The following is a 17,238-nucleotide window of genomic DNA, read 5'->3' as shown; positions in this document are numbered from 1 at the left end:
CAAAATTTATAGTTTATACTATTTAAATTGAATCCAGACATTAGAACCACTGACTCTTCTTTCTGCTGTGGTGTCTTTTCTAACGTTTCATTCCGCTCTGACCTTACAGGCCTGCTTGTAACCTCAAAAAGAGCAGGAAGGGGCCTGCCCGGTGGTGTAGTGGTTAAGTTCTCCCCCTCTGCTTAGGCGGCCCTGGGTTCACAGATTCAGATCCCCAACGGGACCTACACACTGCTCATCAAGCCACGCTGTGGCAGCATCTCACATGCAAAATAGAAGAGGATTGGCACAGATGTTAGCTCAGTGACAATCTTCTCAAGCAAAAAGAGGAAAGTTGATGATAGATATTAGCTCAGAGCCAATCTTCCTCACTGAAAAAAAAAAGAGCAGGAAAAGAAAATCCTAATTCTGATTTTAGAATTACGTGCTTCTGAAATATGAAAAACATTCTTGGTTAACTCGATAATAATTGTCTCATTGGCTTGTTTAATGACAAATCTTAGGTTGATCTCCAATCTGCAGATAAGCTGCTAGTGTCTTTGTTTCTTCTCTCCTGTTAAAGAGGTATTCTTTTAGCCTCATGAACGTAACAGCAGAGTGAGAGGTTCTGTGTGTGACTAAGCTAAGAATGACGGTGCTCTAACTGAGAAGGCAGTAAATAGATATTTGTTGACTGAATGAATGATTGTGATTCCATGTGAGGTTTAGTGTGAAAACCTAAAAGAGCCCAGTTGAAATTTGGAGTGGTTTTGAGGACAGTATAATCAAAAGAGTATATTAGAAATTTGGGGTGGTTCTGATGAATATATAATCAAGTAACATATAGTAATGGACAGAAACAGCAGAAATGGCATTTTAACTTACTCTCATTATTCTACTCATCAATGTCTTAGGAGGAAATAATGGTATATATATCATATCTATGTCATTTGTACCAAAAAGGGATCCCATTCTTTGTTCAATAGGAAAGATATGAAAGAGTTTCTGAGATAGTGTGAAAGCACTTTTTAACCCAAACCAGTGTCTAGCTTTAAGAGATTTTAGTACAAAATGTATTATGTATTTTTTATTCTTAATTTTGTATAACATTGCACTGTCAATATATTCAACTTAAGGTATTTGTGAGTGACGAATTATTGGACAAAGTCAAATTGGTGTCTATAACCTCCTGAATAATCCTTCAGGTAATTATATATTTTAAAATAAAGCCCTTTAAAAGGAGCCTTTAATTCTCAAAATTATTTACAATATACTTAATATTCTTTGGTGTCTTTTTAAAAAGGACAGCAGAGTGTATTCACGTTTCTTGATAAAGGGGCATCTGATATAGAGGAACAGATATTGCAATCCAACACCAGTGGTCATGAAGCTTGGTTAATTTTTTTCTTCACCTGTTCTCTCACTGCAGTGATCAGCCGGAGGGGATACGATGGAGGCAAACACGACGCTGGTGACCGAGTTTGTTCTCACAGGACTGACAGAGCGTCCAGGGCTGCAGGTGCCTCTGTTCCTGGTGTTCCTGCTCACCTACCTCACCACCATGGTGGGCAACCTCGGACTGGCTGCTCTCCTCTGGAAGGACGCCCGTCTGCACAGCCCCATGTACTTATTCCTCGGCAGCTTGGCCTGTGCAGATGCTTGTTCTTCATCCTCCGTGACTCCCAGAATGCTTGTCAACATCTTAGACAACAGGCAAATGATATCCCTCTTTGAGTGCATGGCCCAATACTATTTCTTTGGTTCCAGTGCCACCACAGAATGTTTCCTCCTGGTGGTGATGGCCTATGACCGCTTTGTAGCCATATGCAACCCCTTGCTTTATCCGGTGGCGATGTCCAGCAGACTGCGCTTGGCTGATAAGTGTGTCCTATGTAATTGGTTCTCTGCACCCCATAGCTCATGTAGGACTATTATTTAGATTAACCTTCTGCAGGTCCAATGTAATACATCATTTCTACTGTGAAATCTTGCCACTATATTCAATGTCTTGCACTGACCCATCTATTAATGCATTGGTGGTTTTTATTTTTGCTGCTGTTATACAAGCTTTTACTTTTATGACTATCATAGAGTCTTATATGCGTGTCCTCTTTGCCATCCTGAAAAAGAAGGCTGCAAAGGGCAGGAGCAAAGCCTCCTCCACGTGCAGCACCCACCTGCTCTCTGTGTCCTTGTTCTATGGCACTCTCTTCCTCATGTATGTGCATCCTGGGTCTGATCCACATCAGTATCAGGATAAAATGTATTCCCTGTTCTACACGATTATAATTCCCCTGCTAAACCCCTTTATTTACAGCCTAAGAAACAAGGAAGTCTTAGGTGCCCTGAGAAAAGTGTTAATTATTTTCCCCCTTGAAAAAGACTAAGGGTTTATTAACATAACAATTGAAGTGTGACAATTACACGCGTATTTTGTATAAATTGTTGTGTATCTATGCATTGGCAATAACTTTATGGCTGACTATTATTATGAATAATATGTTACTTGTAAAATATATAAATGTGATTTAAATGTATTATTACATCTTTAGCAAATTGCAGGAGTGCTTGATCATCTCTTAAATATGTAACTTAAATTGATTTTTTTTCCTCAGAAAAACCGCGGGCTTTCTGTCTGGCCCTTCTGCCTCTTTGGCTTCCTGACTTTATTACTTATGGACTTGTGAATACCCTAGTGAAAAATAAAAGAAAAGATATCCCATATACACGACACGTTTGCCTCATCCCTAGCCTATTGTTTTTATTTGAAGAAATAAACGATTGTTGAGTCACAAAACCCAAAGCCCAAGGCGGGGCAGACCGGCTCCAGCGAGTGTGTATGCGTCAAGTTTGCTCAGAGCCTGGTTCCTCTCTCTGCCTGGAGCTCTGCCTTCTGCCCTGGGGGCTCTTTCCAAGCATGTTGCTCCCCGTGGTTGCAGCATCTCAGTAAAGTTCTTGTCTGCATCTCTCTGCAGCCAAGGCCAGAGGCAAGGCTTTCTCATCTTTTTCTCATGTGCTGTAAGACTGTGCAGTCTTGACTCTACAATTGCTATATGTCAAATGTAGACTTTCTCTGTCACCTTCATACCTTTATTATTTCTAGAAAAACTGTTACTAACTTGGGTGTCATCTAGTGGTAGATTATTATATTCTACATGGTTTTGTCAGCACATGCTGATAATAGCAGGACTGCCATCCATTGTCACAGTCCCCCTGGAGAAAAACAGTCACAGAAAGTTCCACAGTCAATGAAGATAATATTTTTACAAATATTAAACAATGGAAATTTAATTTCCCATTTTAACATGTTTCTTCTCATGGTACTCACAGTTGGAAAAAGCTAGTACTTGGGTTTTTAGCAATTCTTAAGAGTAGACTTTCTAAATTTATTTATTGTCTTCTTTGGTGTATCTTTCAACAAAGAAGGTGAAAGATGACTAGGGGGTCTTGAACTTGCTACTCTGTTAGAAGGAGGTCGTGTGGGAATAGGGAGGAGAGTCCACCTCTTCTGGCCCCAGGAGATTATGAGGGAGAAACAGAAGATGGCCATGGTAGGCAGGCATGAGGCAGTGTGTTTTCTATTGCTGTTGTACAAATTACCACAAATTTAGTGGCTTAAAACCACATAAATTTATTCTATCTTCATGCGTGGCATAATGATGTTTCCATCAAAGTTGAATAGCATACACAACAGTGGCCCCATAAGATTAGCACCCTGTAGCCTAGGTATATGGCAAGCTATACCTTCTAGGCTTGTGTAAGTACACTCTATGATGTTCACACAATGATGAAATTGCCTAACGACTCATTCTCAAAACGTATCTCTGTCGTTAAGCAAGGCATGGTTTTATTACAGTTCTGTATTTCAGAAGTCTGACAGGGATCTCACTGGGCTAAAATCAAGGTGTCAGTAGGGCTGAATTCCTTTCTGTGGGCTCTGAGAGACAATCTGTTTCCTTTCCTTTTCCAGCTTCTAGAGGCTGCCTACAATCTTTGGCTGGTGGGCCCCTGCCTCCACTTTCAAAGCCAGCACTGTTGCATCTCTCTGTGCCTTTTATAGTCACGTCTTCCTTTGACACTGACTCTTCTATGGCCCTCTTTTGCTTTAAGGACCTTGTGATTACAATGGACCCACCCAGATAATCCAGGACAATCTCCCGACTTTAAGGTCAGCTGATTAGCAACTGTAATTCCATCTGTAATATTAATTCCCCTTTTCCATGTAACCTAATATATTCACAGGTTCACATCTTTGGGGGCTGTTATTTTGTCTATCACAGGTAGCCTTAGAAAAGAGGGACTTTTGCCTAGATTCCAATTAGGGCACTGGAAAGGAATCGTTCAGGCTTTTCTCCTTTCTTATCTGGCTACATCAAAATAAACTTGGTCTTATAGAGTGTGAAGGCAGGAGAGCATTGAAGTTTAGTTTTGGAGCCTGCTCCCCATTACTATGTTGCATGGCCAGGACCTGAAAATTCTTGGAGATGTCTGAGAGTAATCAGGAGACCCCCTCCTGCAAAGGATGAGGTGTTTGCAGAGGGTGGGTTGGGGCATGTAGATGGAGGGTGTAATAGATACCACATTGCTGAGGGGGCAGAAAGCCCTGGAGGACAGCCAGGCCCTGTTCCATTGAAGAAAGAGTAGATCACAAGTTCCAACAGGCATTGACTTTGGCTGCAAAAGAAGATAAATGACCAGTCCAGAAGAGTCATAGGATATGAGTGGACAGAGAGTGGTAAATGATAATCAGAAGTGCAGAGTAGAAACTGTTAGCTGATCACCAAATCCACTTTCTTTTCATCCTAGACACATGTTTCAGTTGCCTGCAGTCCTATGATTGAGTTTAGATTGGAAGTGGTATACATCACTTACATTCTGGCTCACAAGGACCTCAGATTTGGAATCCTCTGGGAATTTTCCATTCTAGCATGACCCAGTGGAAAACACAAACACTGAAAGAAGTCAAGCATGGAAAATGCTTGAGTGACAAGTTGGGAAGAGTCTGGGACTCTGAATCATCAATGGGAGGAGAATAATCTTTCAGTTGGGAACATGCTTTATACTCATCATAAGGGAGAACTAAACTTCTGTTACGTCCATCCACTAAAATATTGGGGACTATCTCTAAATTCAGGTAGAGTTACTGTAAACAATATACACACGCAAAGCAAAAAACCTTTCCAACTGTATACATTAATTATTGTGTCTATTTCTCAGTATAGGGACGTGGATATTTAGGCTTAAGAATTTTAGTTGTTATTCTATGTGCAATGAGAAGTTATTTTTAATTTTAAGTGGGCAGTGTGTGTGCGTATATGGGGTAGTAGTGAAATGGTGTACATTTTATAAAAATGAGCCTGGTGTCAGTGTGGAAAATGGATTGGATGACTGTGTCAGCAGAAGCAGATGTGTAGTTAGGAGGTTATTTAATGAGCCCAGGCAAGACATGAATACATCCTGGATTTTAGGACCAACTGTACAGATAGAAAGAAATAATTGGATTTCAGACATCTTTAGTAGATAAAATCTAGAGACAATGGTCAAAACAATGGAAGTGAGGGAGAATTTAGTGCCACGGAGCTGTTCCCGGTTTATGACTTGCATAAATGCTTGTCTGGTGACCCTATTCCCTGAGACAGGGAACACGGGAAGATACCAGGTTTGGGGTGGCGTAGAGGAAGGTCTTAATTTCATATTTACACATGTTAATTCTAAGGTACCCTTGGGATTTCCAAATGGACAAGTCAAGTAGGTAGTTGGGTAGTGGCATCATTAAAAGAAATAATAAGAAGAAAAACAAGCTTATTCTAAACTCCATTCAGTGACATTTTATTAACATGCCCCTACAGCGAACCTTGAGGACACAGCATGTCGTTTTAGTTGTTATAACGAGCTGTGTATGGATGATTTGACAATTAGCTCACAATGCTCAGTAGAACAACTTTGACTTCACCCCACTGGGAATCTTTTGGAAGCATTAAGGGAATTTCAGAGTTTTTAAAGAATGGGTCTGCAAATAGAAGGAAGAAATGCCATCTCCTTCCAATTTGTAGTTTCCAAGGAAAATCAATGCATAAATCATACTGCTTCCTTTCTGTACTTTCTGTGTTACTTCGAGAAAACCAGCACGTTTCCAGTTCCCCATGTTCTACAGGAACTGGGTAAGAGTGCAGAGGTTTTGATAAAGTTCATTATTATAGCATTGTAATTTGTCTGTATAACATCAAAACTTCTAGGTAAGAAATTAAAATTATAGATAGGCTTTTTTCTTTTTGAAATCAGCAACAGAAATCTGGACAAACAGAAGTACGTATTTGTCTGAACATGTATATTCAGTTAGAATTTTTACTGTGTAGATACAGTTATTGGGAAGTTTTTAAATAATAAAACTTCATTAATGGAAGAATGAAAAATTAAAAATTAAACAATAAGAAAAATTCAGAGTTTATTTTATAATGTGAAGTTTTCTTAATTGAGCTGTGCAGCTGTGCATAGCTGAAAGCTGTGCAACTAAAATCTATCTTATTTGTAATTTTTTAGAATGGGAAATTCTGGCTTACGGTTTGTGGCTGAGTACGATAAAAAAATCTTAAATTTTATGGAATCATGAGAATATGGGCTAAAGTCACAGAGAGAAACTTCAAAAGACTCCTTGGGTTATCTGTCATGTAACTCATGAGAAAAAACTCACAAAGCTTACTGATTCTTGGCTAAATTATACATTACAGGAATTAAAACTAAGAATAGCAATAATTTGGTTTATTTAAGGTTATAAAGAAAGTTGGGCCAGTTTATGGAGGGTAAAAATCTCTTAAGGTTCTAATTTTCAACTAATGTTTCTGCCTGTGTTGTACATACTAGGCTCCCTGTGGGTATATATTTAAAAGTAAAAAGTCTAAAACTCATTCTTCCTTTATTTTTATTGAAGATAGGATAATATCTCATGATCTTTTCTTCTCCTGATGATTGATTTTTAGGAAAAGAGCTCTATTCATATTTATAAATTAGACAAACCCAGCTTTTCTAATATATTCTCATAGTAAAAATTTTTTGTGTTCTGTAACTATCAAGAGGTATGACTATAAAAATACGAAAATATTTTTCATGCATGGAAATACCATAACAATCTGTTTACCTAAATGGATTTATTTTTATTTTCAAGATAATGTAAAAGAATCCATCTTCACCAGAAAAATCCTTTTTGGAGTTCTTTCAGAGACTATTTATATGACGAAGAAAAATCAATGTCATTACTTCACGCAAACATCAAATATTAAATTCACAACAGTGACAAAACAATAAGTATACAGGAATAAATTTAACAACAAAATTACTGAAATTCCAGAAAAAAAGCCTCTAAAAAACTCTGTTACTCTATTTGAATCCTTACCTTATACAATTACAGGAAACCTTGGAATATTAAAAAAAAATCACGTCTACTTTCAAAGGTCAAAAGTTGGCTTCCATTGATAATACCTAAAAGAAAATGCTAATTTCTCTGAAGGCTGTTTGTGAATTTAACTGATATTTATCCACAAAAATTTAGAGATGATTACGTCCTAATTTTATATTGGAATTTTCAGTGCCAAAACATCTCCTTAAAAAGGCAATAATAGGATTTCAGAGTTCTTTTTTCCTGTCTCCATTACTAACATGTTGGAGACCATTCTCTCACACCTCTTTTAAATGTGTATACAGATGCATACACACATATGAGTCACTTACACAATTTTAGGTGAAAGGAGTCATAACATACATGCTGTTTTTCTCATGGAACTCTGATTTTGATTCCCCTCTCCTCCACTTCCCTCATTCCTACCTCTGCTCCCTTCCCAGGAAAATCAGTGCTATAAACTCAGTGTCTATTATCCACTTGTTTTTCCATGTAAAAGAGGGATTTCAAATGCATTGCTTGTTTTATAATAATGAGATCATATTTTTCATACTTCTTTGTGTCTTACTCTTCTCAGATAACTATACAATGTGGAAATTCCAAAATCAAAATCAGGTAGAACCACTCTTTTTAAGGGCTGCATTATATTCCATTATAGGAATGTTCTGAGATTCACTCATCATTTCACTGTTGATGCATCTGGCCTTCACTACCTTGAACAATAATGTACTCAGCAGTCTGTGTATATTTATCCTTGTGCAGTGGCACTTTTATTTCTAGGGTATAGCTGAAAGACAATGGTAGATGAAAGGGTGTATGTAATTAAAAAAACTAAATGGGATCATACAAAATCACATTTCAAAAGGGCTGTTGCAGTTCATATTTCCAAAGGTACCACTGTTCTTTCCTCATTCAGAGTATTTTTGTTCATTTTAATTTCTGCTAGTCTGATAGTGGAGAAAGGAGGTATCTCTGTGTGTGTGTCCATGCATGTGAATGGGTGTATCTATAACATACAGAAATTTAGGCATCTTTTCATTTTATTCATTGGCCATTTTGCTTTGTTCACTGACGCGTGCTAATCGTCTCCTTCACTCATTCTTCGTTACGGTTGTTAGCCTTTTCCTTATCTATTTTCAACAGTTATTTTTGTATTACAGATATAAATCTATATCTTTCATGTACATGGCAAAATATATTTCCCAACCTATTATATGCCCTTTGACTCTCTTAGACATTCTTTTGCTATGCATTAAAATTATATGTTAACTATGTTTTTCTTCTTCTCCCCAAAGCCCCCCAGTACATAGCTGTATATTCTAGTTGTAGGTCCTTCTGGCTGTGCTATGTGGGATGTTGCCTCAGTATGGCCTGAGGAGCGGTGCTAGGTCGGGGCCCAGGACCCAAACCGGGGAAACCCTGGGCCGCCAAAGCGGAGTGCACAAACTTAAACCGCCTGGCCGCAGGGCTGGCCCCGGTAGCTATGATTTTAGACTGGCTTTCTTCTCCTGGATAAGGATTTCTCTAATCTCTATGTTACATTATTGCCTCCTAAATTTCTCAGAAAATATCTACGGTGTAGGGTAGGAGCTTAATCTTACTTACTTCCAGACAGACAGCCAACAGTGTCAGAACAATCCATTAAATCAATCATCCTTTTCCTACTGAATTGAAATGTCATATTTGTCTCGTGCCACATTCTGTATATACTGGAATTGATTTCTGAGCTATCTGTTCTATTGTACTGGCCCTCTTGTCTTTTCTTATGCCATTATCTTAATGTTTTGATTATTATACCTCTGTATTATAGTTCAATAGCTGCTAAGGTACTCTGACTACTTTTACTATTTATTTTTTTCTTGGGGAAAGTGGGAATTATTTTCTTTTATATGAATTTTAAGATGAGTGTACACAGTTCTAAACACTGCCTCTAACCCCTGTGAGGTTGAAAGGGATTTACATTAAATTTTCTTGTCACTTTAGGAGAATATTATTTTAAAGCATTTATTATGGATAATTTTATGTGTAAAAAACAGACAAATGAAGGTAAAAATTAAGGACTACTAATTGAATGAGAATTGCCTCCTATGAATATGTTAGTCACATAAAAAATTCACCGTTTTTGTGATTATTTTGTGAATGTTTCCTCACTTATTCTTTTATTTTAGTGATTGGCCAGGTTGGAAATGTCAGAAGAAAACAAGACGCTGGTGACCGAGTTTGTTCTCACAGGACTGACAGAGCGTCCAGGGCTGCAGGCCCCTCTGTTCCTGGTGTTCCTGCTCACCTACCTCACCACCATGGTGGGCAACCTTGGACTGGCTGCTCTCATCTGGAAGGACGCCCGTCTGCACAGCCCCATGTACTTATTCCTCGGCAGTTTGGCCTGTGCAGATGCTTGTTCTTCATCCTCAGTGACCCCCAGGATGCTTATACATTTTTTATCTAAGAATCATGTGATACCTCTCCTTGACTGCTGGGCCCAATTTTACTTTTTTGGTTCCATTGCCACCACAGAATGTTTCCTCCTGGTGGTGATGGCCTATGACCGCTCCGTGGCCATATGCAACCTCTTGCTTTATCCAGCGGTGATGTCCCGCAGACTCTGCACTTGGCTGATAAGTGTGTCTTACGTCATTGGTTTTCTACATTCAGCAATTCATGTGGGTTTGTTATTTAGATTAACCTTCTGCAAGTCCAATGTAATACATTATTTCTACTGTGAAATTTTACAACTGTTCAGAATTTCTTGCACTGATCCCACAGTTAATACTCTTCTGGTTTTAATCTTTTCAGCCTTTATACAAGTCTTCACTTTTATGACCATCATGGTCTCTTACTCCTGTGTCCTGTTTGACATCCTGAAACAGAAGTCTGCAAAGGGCAGGAGCAAAGCCTTCTCCACGTGCAGCGCCCACCTGCTCTCTGTCTCCTTGTTCTACGGCACTCTCTTCCTCACGTACGTGCGTCCTGGGTCTGGCCCAGCTGAAGACCATGACAAAATGTTTTCTTTATTTTACACGATAATAATTCCTCTACTTAATCCTTTTATTTACTGTCTGAGGAACAAAGAGGTTATAAGTGCCTTGAGAAAAATAATGAAGAAATAAATAGCTGCCAGATAATTTTCAAACTGTTTCTTCAAAGCTACAGAAACCAGCCCAAATCATACAGATTAGCCATGCCTCTGCCATTGCACCAGAGGGCCCGCGGTCAGGGCAGTCCGTGAGCTGCACGTGCAGGAGCCCAGCCTCCTATTGTGTTTTCTTGGATGTGGGTCCAGTGAGAGTTTGGTAGCATTACCCATAACTAGCTTATTTAGAAACATTGTGCTCCATTTCTATCTGAGCATGTAGCTTTTGCAAATTAACTATTTTCTAGCAACTTCCAAAATTCCAGGTAGTAATTGAGAATTTTACTGAGAAATAGCTGTAACCAAGGCTGGCCTGTAGGGCTAGTCATTTGGTTCATCAGTGAGCCCAGCCCACCGCTGTGGACCTGCAAGTTAATAAGGCTGTGTTGTTCTCTGCCATACACAGTAACTCCGGGCAGATTGATGAAAATAACATTCTGCCTCTTCGTAGAATATACTCCTGCGAAGAAATGTGCTGTTTAGTGATAAAAGTCAGGAAAAAGTGAAAAGTTCTAAAAAAATTGGTGGATTTTAGGAAGAAAAATGGAAGCTGGCGTGAATTAAAGAAAGGAGCATCAAAATTAATCACAGCTTATATTTATAACTCCACATACTATTTTTATCAGAATATTGCATGTAGCACGATATTCAATAATTTATACATTTAGAAATATTTGAGTGTAATAAAAAGCAATTTCAGAGATCAGTCCTGTGATCGCGTGTCTGTTCCTATCAGTTTTAGCAGGAGCTGACTGAGTAGAAGGCAAGGAGCCTGGATTAGAGGCGAGAACCTGGGTTAGTTTATACAGATGGGTGAAGACATGCATGAGCGAATTCTATACCACTAATTTACTTCCAATTCAGGGACATGATCACTTAAAAATATGTATATTCCAATTTGTTTTAGAATCCTTGTATAGACATACATGATTCAACTCCTCTTTTAGCAAAAAAATTATATTCCTTGAACAATCTGTGTTTTTAAAAAATATTCATTTAGGAAAAATAATTATATGAAATGAGAATTACGTTTAAGCTGTTGAAGAATAAAAATATACCCATTGTTCTAGTATTTTTAAAATGCTTTAGCCCTTGTTGAGTCAACAGTTTCAACAAATAGACTAAAAATATCCAAGAATTTAGGCATAAGATAAATATTTTTTATCACTTAAATGCATTTATCATATAAACATTATCGGAAAAAGTCAACTTATTTGTATGGTCTCAAGATTAATTCCAATTGATCCTCAATAACAAAATTTCTTTTAAAATTATCCCTCATGATTAAATTTATTCTGTTTAAAAAGTATCCATACTTGCAGGTGACCTTTAGCAATTTTACAGCCTTTGTGGCTCATTTTGCAAACACTATAAGCTAGATCTGTTTCCTTAACATTTTTCTTTTTGAGTAAAACCATTTTTCTATAATTTACTATTGGTCTTTTTAAAGTAATCCCATAAATACTTCTTATTACCTGTAAATGTAAATCCATTTATTCCTTAAGGTACATGGTATAAAATGTTTTATTTGGAGTATTTGCAAAAAACAACTGTCTTACAATTTTTACACTCTTTTGCTATCTTTATAATTGTACTATCTTTATCATGGAATACACGACTTTATCAGAATTCTTCTCTGTAAAATCCCAGCTATCTTATTACCTTGGAGATAAAGAGTTACAAACTGAGCTGCAGTCCTCTCCTCCAGTCTGAGGCTCCCTGAGGAACTGACATTTAGACAGAGCTGCAGCGTCAACTCAAGATATGCATCCACTTGGGAGGAATTAGATTCTTGCTGGGCCAGTAAGAACTGACTGCTGCCCCGAAACATTCCTAAGTATGTCGTACGTCAAGTATGTAAAGGTTGTTGATTGTGTAGCCTGTATTTTACGGAATGCAGCTGCACTGAAAAATGGACTTAAGGCAAACAGGCCTCTAGGTGCTAGGTGACAAGCAAGTTACTTTAGCAGAGAGATCGTCGAGCCTGCACCTTCCCTGTGCTGAGCGCTCTGTACTTACGTAAGTTTGCATCCAGAGACTGAGTTTGGAAGCTGTGTCTGGGTACCCATAGCCTCTGTCATCTGTTGCTCTTTCCCCTGTTGGGCATTCTTGCTTAAGGCTAAGTGAACCTAAGTAATAAATCTGGGTCAATAAACACTGGATAAGTCTATTGCATCTTGTGCCTTGATTATCATTCTACATCTGAAGTCTACTACAGTGGTCTTATTAAATGGCTCATGCCCAGAAGGATGGGAAGGGAGGATCTTTTGAGACTTTGGTGCTGTGACAACTGTAAACTAATCCTTGGTTTGACGTAGTGGAAGTTTTTTGGGGCAAATTATGGAGGACAAATCTTGTTAATGGAGTTTAGATGGTATAGCTTCCAACCTCTAGGATTTAGCAAAATAAGTTAGTAAACAAAGGCAAATAGGGAAAATGGGTAGAACCATTGCTTGTTTGTTATTAATGGCATTAACAAAACAGAAATTCTATCAGGAGAACACAAAGAAATAGACTGACCTAGGAGAGATGAGTCAATACACAAAATAGAAGACGAGTTACGAGATATTTCACTGGGATCCTCCAGATATTACATTTACCTGGTCAACTAGAAGTCAACATACTCATTATCCAAGAGGGATAAGGCCAGGGGACTACAGAAACAGGGGGGTACTGTTAAATAATTGGGACATCTTGCCAACAAATAAACACTAGAAACCTGATGAGTTTTTGTTAGCCTGGATACTCAGACTGCATGATCAAGGGCGTGATAGTTTAATAGTGGGGAATCCACTGAGTCTGACAGAGGGAATTAAACGGCCTGACTCCTGTGGACTTCAGTATATGTTTCTACTTCCAAATAATGAAACACCATGGTTAAGGGAGAAATCTAACAAGTTTACACCAACAAAGGTACTTGTCTAGTTCTTTCACTTGGTAGTAAATGAAAGATCCCTGCATAAATAGTAGAAATGTTCTAACTGCAGGTGCTTTAGATCACGTATAGATAAACCTTACAATCACTCAATGAAAAATGCCTCTAAAGCAAACTACGATAAATTCAGGGATAAGGACAGTTCACCATGCTTGGTCCCCTTACGTAATCTTTCTCGTAGGAGAACAGAATGCCATAGAGACAGCCATGGCAAACTTATCAGCAAGCTCCTGCTCCTGGGGCTCAATGATGGAAAAAAAGTCTGTGCTTTTCAAAAGAAAAGAAGTGACCAAAGATGGCCTAGCTACATGGAATTATTTTGGTGGCTAATGAAAGTATGGTGAAAAAGAAATAAATTGGTGAAGGTGCTGTGCTATACAAAATTTGATGATGAAGTTTTACTGGCTAGGAGGTGGAAAACTCCTGGTAGTTTGGGCGACTGCGCTTGCCTTGCTGAGAAGACCGTGGTAAATTTGCTCTGTTTACACCTGCTCGGAATGTGTCAAAGGGTATAGGGAAAACACAGTGAGTGAGTAAGGTGCAGGGACACTCCACTGGTTAAGGCAACAGAATAAAAGGGAGTTGCAATCTGCTTGCAAAATTTCAGCAAGGGACTCTGAAGATGGATGATTGGTTTAAGTTGAATGGCTTTAGGGTGGTGCAAGTGGCTTTCTGGGATTAACAGAAACTGGGACACAGTACATGGTGATGTCAGTAAGACACAGAGAGGGCAACATCAGAGGGCCAAAGACAAAACTTTGAGGGTAATGTGATGCTCTGGTAGTAGGTATCAGGGTTCTATTAACTTACAAACTAGGAAATGTGAAAGTAAGAACATCCTGTCGAAAGGAACGTTTTGTCAGATTTGAAATGTTGTGGCGATGGAGGGCTTTGTCAATGTTTGCCGATTTCTAACCGGGTGTTAGTCAAGTCTGCCCCCACCTTTTCTAATCTGACACGCAAATGAGAACCTTTAGAATTGTGCAAACTCTCCTCTGTAGTGGATATTAGGCGATGCCAAACCCTTGGAGGACAACAATAAATTTCTGTTTTGATTTAAAGGTGGTAGAAATAGGGACATTAATCCTCATTGGCTAATTATATAAAAGTTCTGTCTGGTCTCTAAGAAAAAAGATAGTTCATGGAGATTATCCACGCTGACTGAGTACTAAATAGTTCTACTGGGAGATTTCTCTGTACCAGGGATGGCGACAGCTGTTCACGAAGTACAGTGAGCTGAAGGTGGCTGCTGTGCTACCATGGAATTGGCCAAGGACTTGTGTTGTTATTCTAATTTTAGAAGAAATTCAAACAATGTTCTTTCATCTGGAAAAGCCTCCAACACATGTTTGAGATAGTTAATCACTCCAGTGTAGACATACACCTCGGTTAGATAAGATACAGATTAGATTCCTATAAAGAGCAAGCTAGTTCATTATGTGGAAAATACTATGATAATTTATCTCTCAGAGGAGTATGACACCTAGGAACTAAGAACTGTGGTGACACACAAGATTAATCCAAAATCACTAATCTATCCAGCTACAACATAGGGCCTTGGCCAGTCCATAAAATCTGGGAGAACAAGCTGACCTGGGACCACAGTAGATATTCTAAACATAACATGAAACAAATTACTGTCTTTGCAGACCCTCTAGATAAGAAGAGGGCTACTTGTGTGTTGGTGAGTGTGTATACTGCACTTGAGCATTTTATTAAGCCCTATATTGAGTCCCTAGAAAGAAATACGAATTTCAATGGAGTTGGGAAAACAGAAAAACTTTAGAGACTTATAATCTGAGCCCAAACAGTCTCTTTGGAACTGTATCATCCTAAGTCACAAATGATTTCAAAGGTGTCTGCTACGCAGGTGCGCGAAGATTGGAGTCTCTGGCAAACATCAGCACTACCACACAATGGCATCCACTGGGGATTTAGGACTTGCGAATTACTTGATGCAAAGCAATGAAGAGTCCTTCTGAAAGACAAGTGCAGGTCTGTTATTAGGCTCTGGTGGAAACAGTTCCCTCTGTGGAAAGACAGAAGATACTTTTAAAACTTGAGATAAGCATTGTGTATGAGCAACGCCAGAGAAATGTCCTGAAAAAATAGCTGTTTCACATATTTCATATATTTTGTCAAGTTTTCTCTCTGTTTACAGTGGAAGTGCAAATCCCATAGCAGATACTTTTTCACTAGGGGAAATAGATCACAAGACACTGCTTTTTGCCATTTCTTATCTCTCACTACAATCTCCTCATACTTCTTTTCTGGCTACATGATAGAGTCTACGTTCCTTGGTATGAAGACTCATAAAGAACCTAAGCAAATATTCTGCATTCCTGCATTGAATAGATAATTTACTTGTTTCTGTGACTCTCCTCCTATTGCTCCCTTCTTCCTCAAATGGCAAGTTTTCTTCTTCTTTATCATTTTCCAAACTGTGCCCATTAGACTTCTAAGAAGCTTGACCACCTCAAAAGTGATCAGTTGCCTCTTGCAGCTTTAATTTTTATTACTTACACAAAAATAGATTTCTAAAAATGTTGACTGCAACGGAGAATGACAGTCCTAAAAAAGAAGTAAGTATAAAGTATGCTTGTATGGTTCAAAGGAGGTACTGCTCAACTCTCTTTCATGGCAACAACGGAGGAGAATCAAAGATAACTTCCTAGAAGAGATGGCACTGATGCAGGACAGGAGGCATAAGGGAGAGTCAGCAGGAGTCCACAAGGCACTGATTCTAGAATGAAGAAGCACAATATGTAAAAATGGTGTTCCCAGTTTGACTGTGTTTAAATATACATGGAACGTAAGGTGATGGGGGTGGGAGTATCATAGCTAAGACTGGAAATGTAAGCAAGATCAGACAATGGAAAATCATTTATGTCAGGCTAATTAGTTGGTCTTTATTACACATAAAAAGGGGTATCAATGAAAGGTGATGAGCAAGATAGAAACTACATCTGGAAAGCTCAATTCTGGTGATGGCATAAAAAATAGATTGAAAATGAAGCAAAATTGGAGACAGAAAAATAAGGTTATATTTACAAATCATTGAAAATTTATTTCCCTGAGTTTCTGTAAATATTGCTCCACTGAATATGTCTGGATTTATATGTTGCCATTGAAAAATTACGATGCCCACCTGGTTTTCTCTCCTTTGTCTGGAAACCCAGAGGATATTCTCTTTACTTTAAAATTAAATAGTTTTAATATGCCATGCCGCAAGTTGAATACTTCACTTAATTTCCCAAGGTATATAATGGATTTATTAATATATAGATTCACATATTTTTATTTACATAAGGTTTTCTCATTTAAAAACGTTAATAATTCTATTTAATTAATTTATTTTTCTTCCATAGGGACTCATTATATACATATGTTGGAGTTTTTTGCCTATCAGATATATCTATCATTTTTTCTCGGATTATTTTCTACCTCTTTTTACTTTTGTTTTTCCCACTTGGTTGATTTCATGACTTTTCTCAATGTTTCAGTTGTTCCATTTTTCTATTATTTATATAAGCATAAAAAGACCAAACTTTAATGACCTACCAATAATCTAATTAATTATTACCTCTCACAATTCTCTGGTTTTGCCAAGCTTAAAATGGGTGGTTATTTTGCTCCATGAAATGTCAGCTAGTCTGCAGTCACCTGAAGGCTCAATTGGTCTGGATTTTCCAACATGGCTCATTCACAAATCTGGTTCCTTAATGAAGATGGCTGAGACACCGGGCTCAGCTGAGATACTACAGTCTTTCGGTTCTCTCTCCATGTGATCCCTCTAGA

The 17,238-nt window shown here is 38.3% G+C and overlaps 1 protein-coding gene and 1 pseudogene across 1 annotated transcript; both read left to right on the top strand.

Annotated features, from left to right (window-relative positions):
- The first annotated feature begins 1,429 nt into the window (after positions 1–1,429).
- OR5AC35P (olfactory receptor family 5 subfamily AC member 35, pseudogene) lies at positions 1,430–2,366 on the top strand (annotated as a pseudogene).
- Positions 2,367–9,558: 7,192 nt separating this feature from the next.
- Positions 9,559–10,482, top strand: OR5AC32 (olfactory receptor family 5 subfamily AC member 32). Its single transcript, NM_001391628.1, is given in 1 exon segment — positions 9,559–10,482. A coding segment is annotated over 1 exon segment (924 nt).
- The last annotated feature ends 6,756 nt before the right edge of the window (positions 10,483–17,238 follow it).

The sequence above is a fragment of the Equus caballus genome, chromosome 19, assembly GCF_041296265.1.
Source record: "Equus caballus isolate H_3958 breed thoroughbred chromosome 19, TB-T2T, whole genome shotgun sequence".
Taxonomy (NCBI): Eukaryota; Metazoa; Chordata; class Mammalia; order Perissodactyla; family Equidae; genus Equus; species Equus caballus.
Note: the sequence above shows the minus strand (reverse complement) of the source record. Positions and strands in the feature narration are given on the sequence as shown.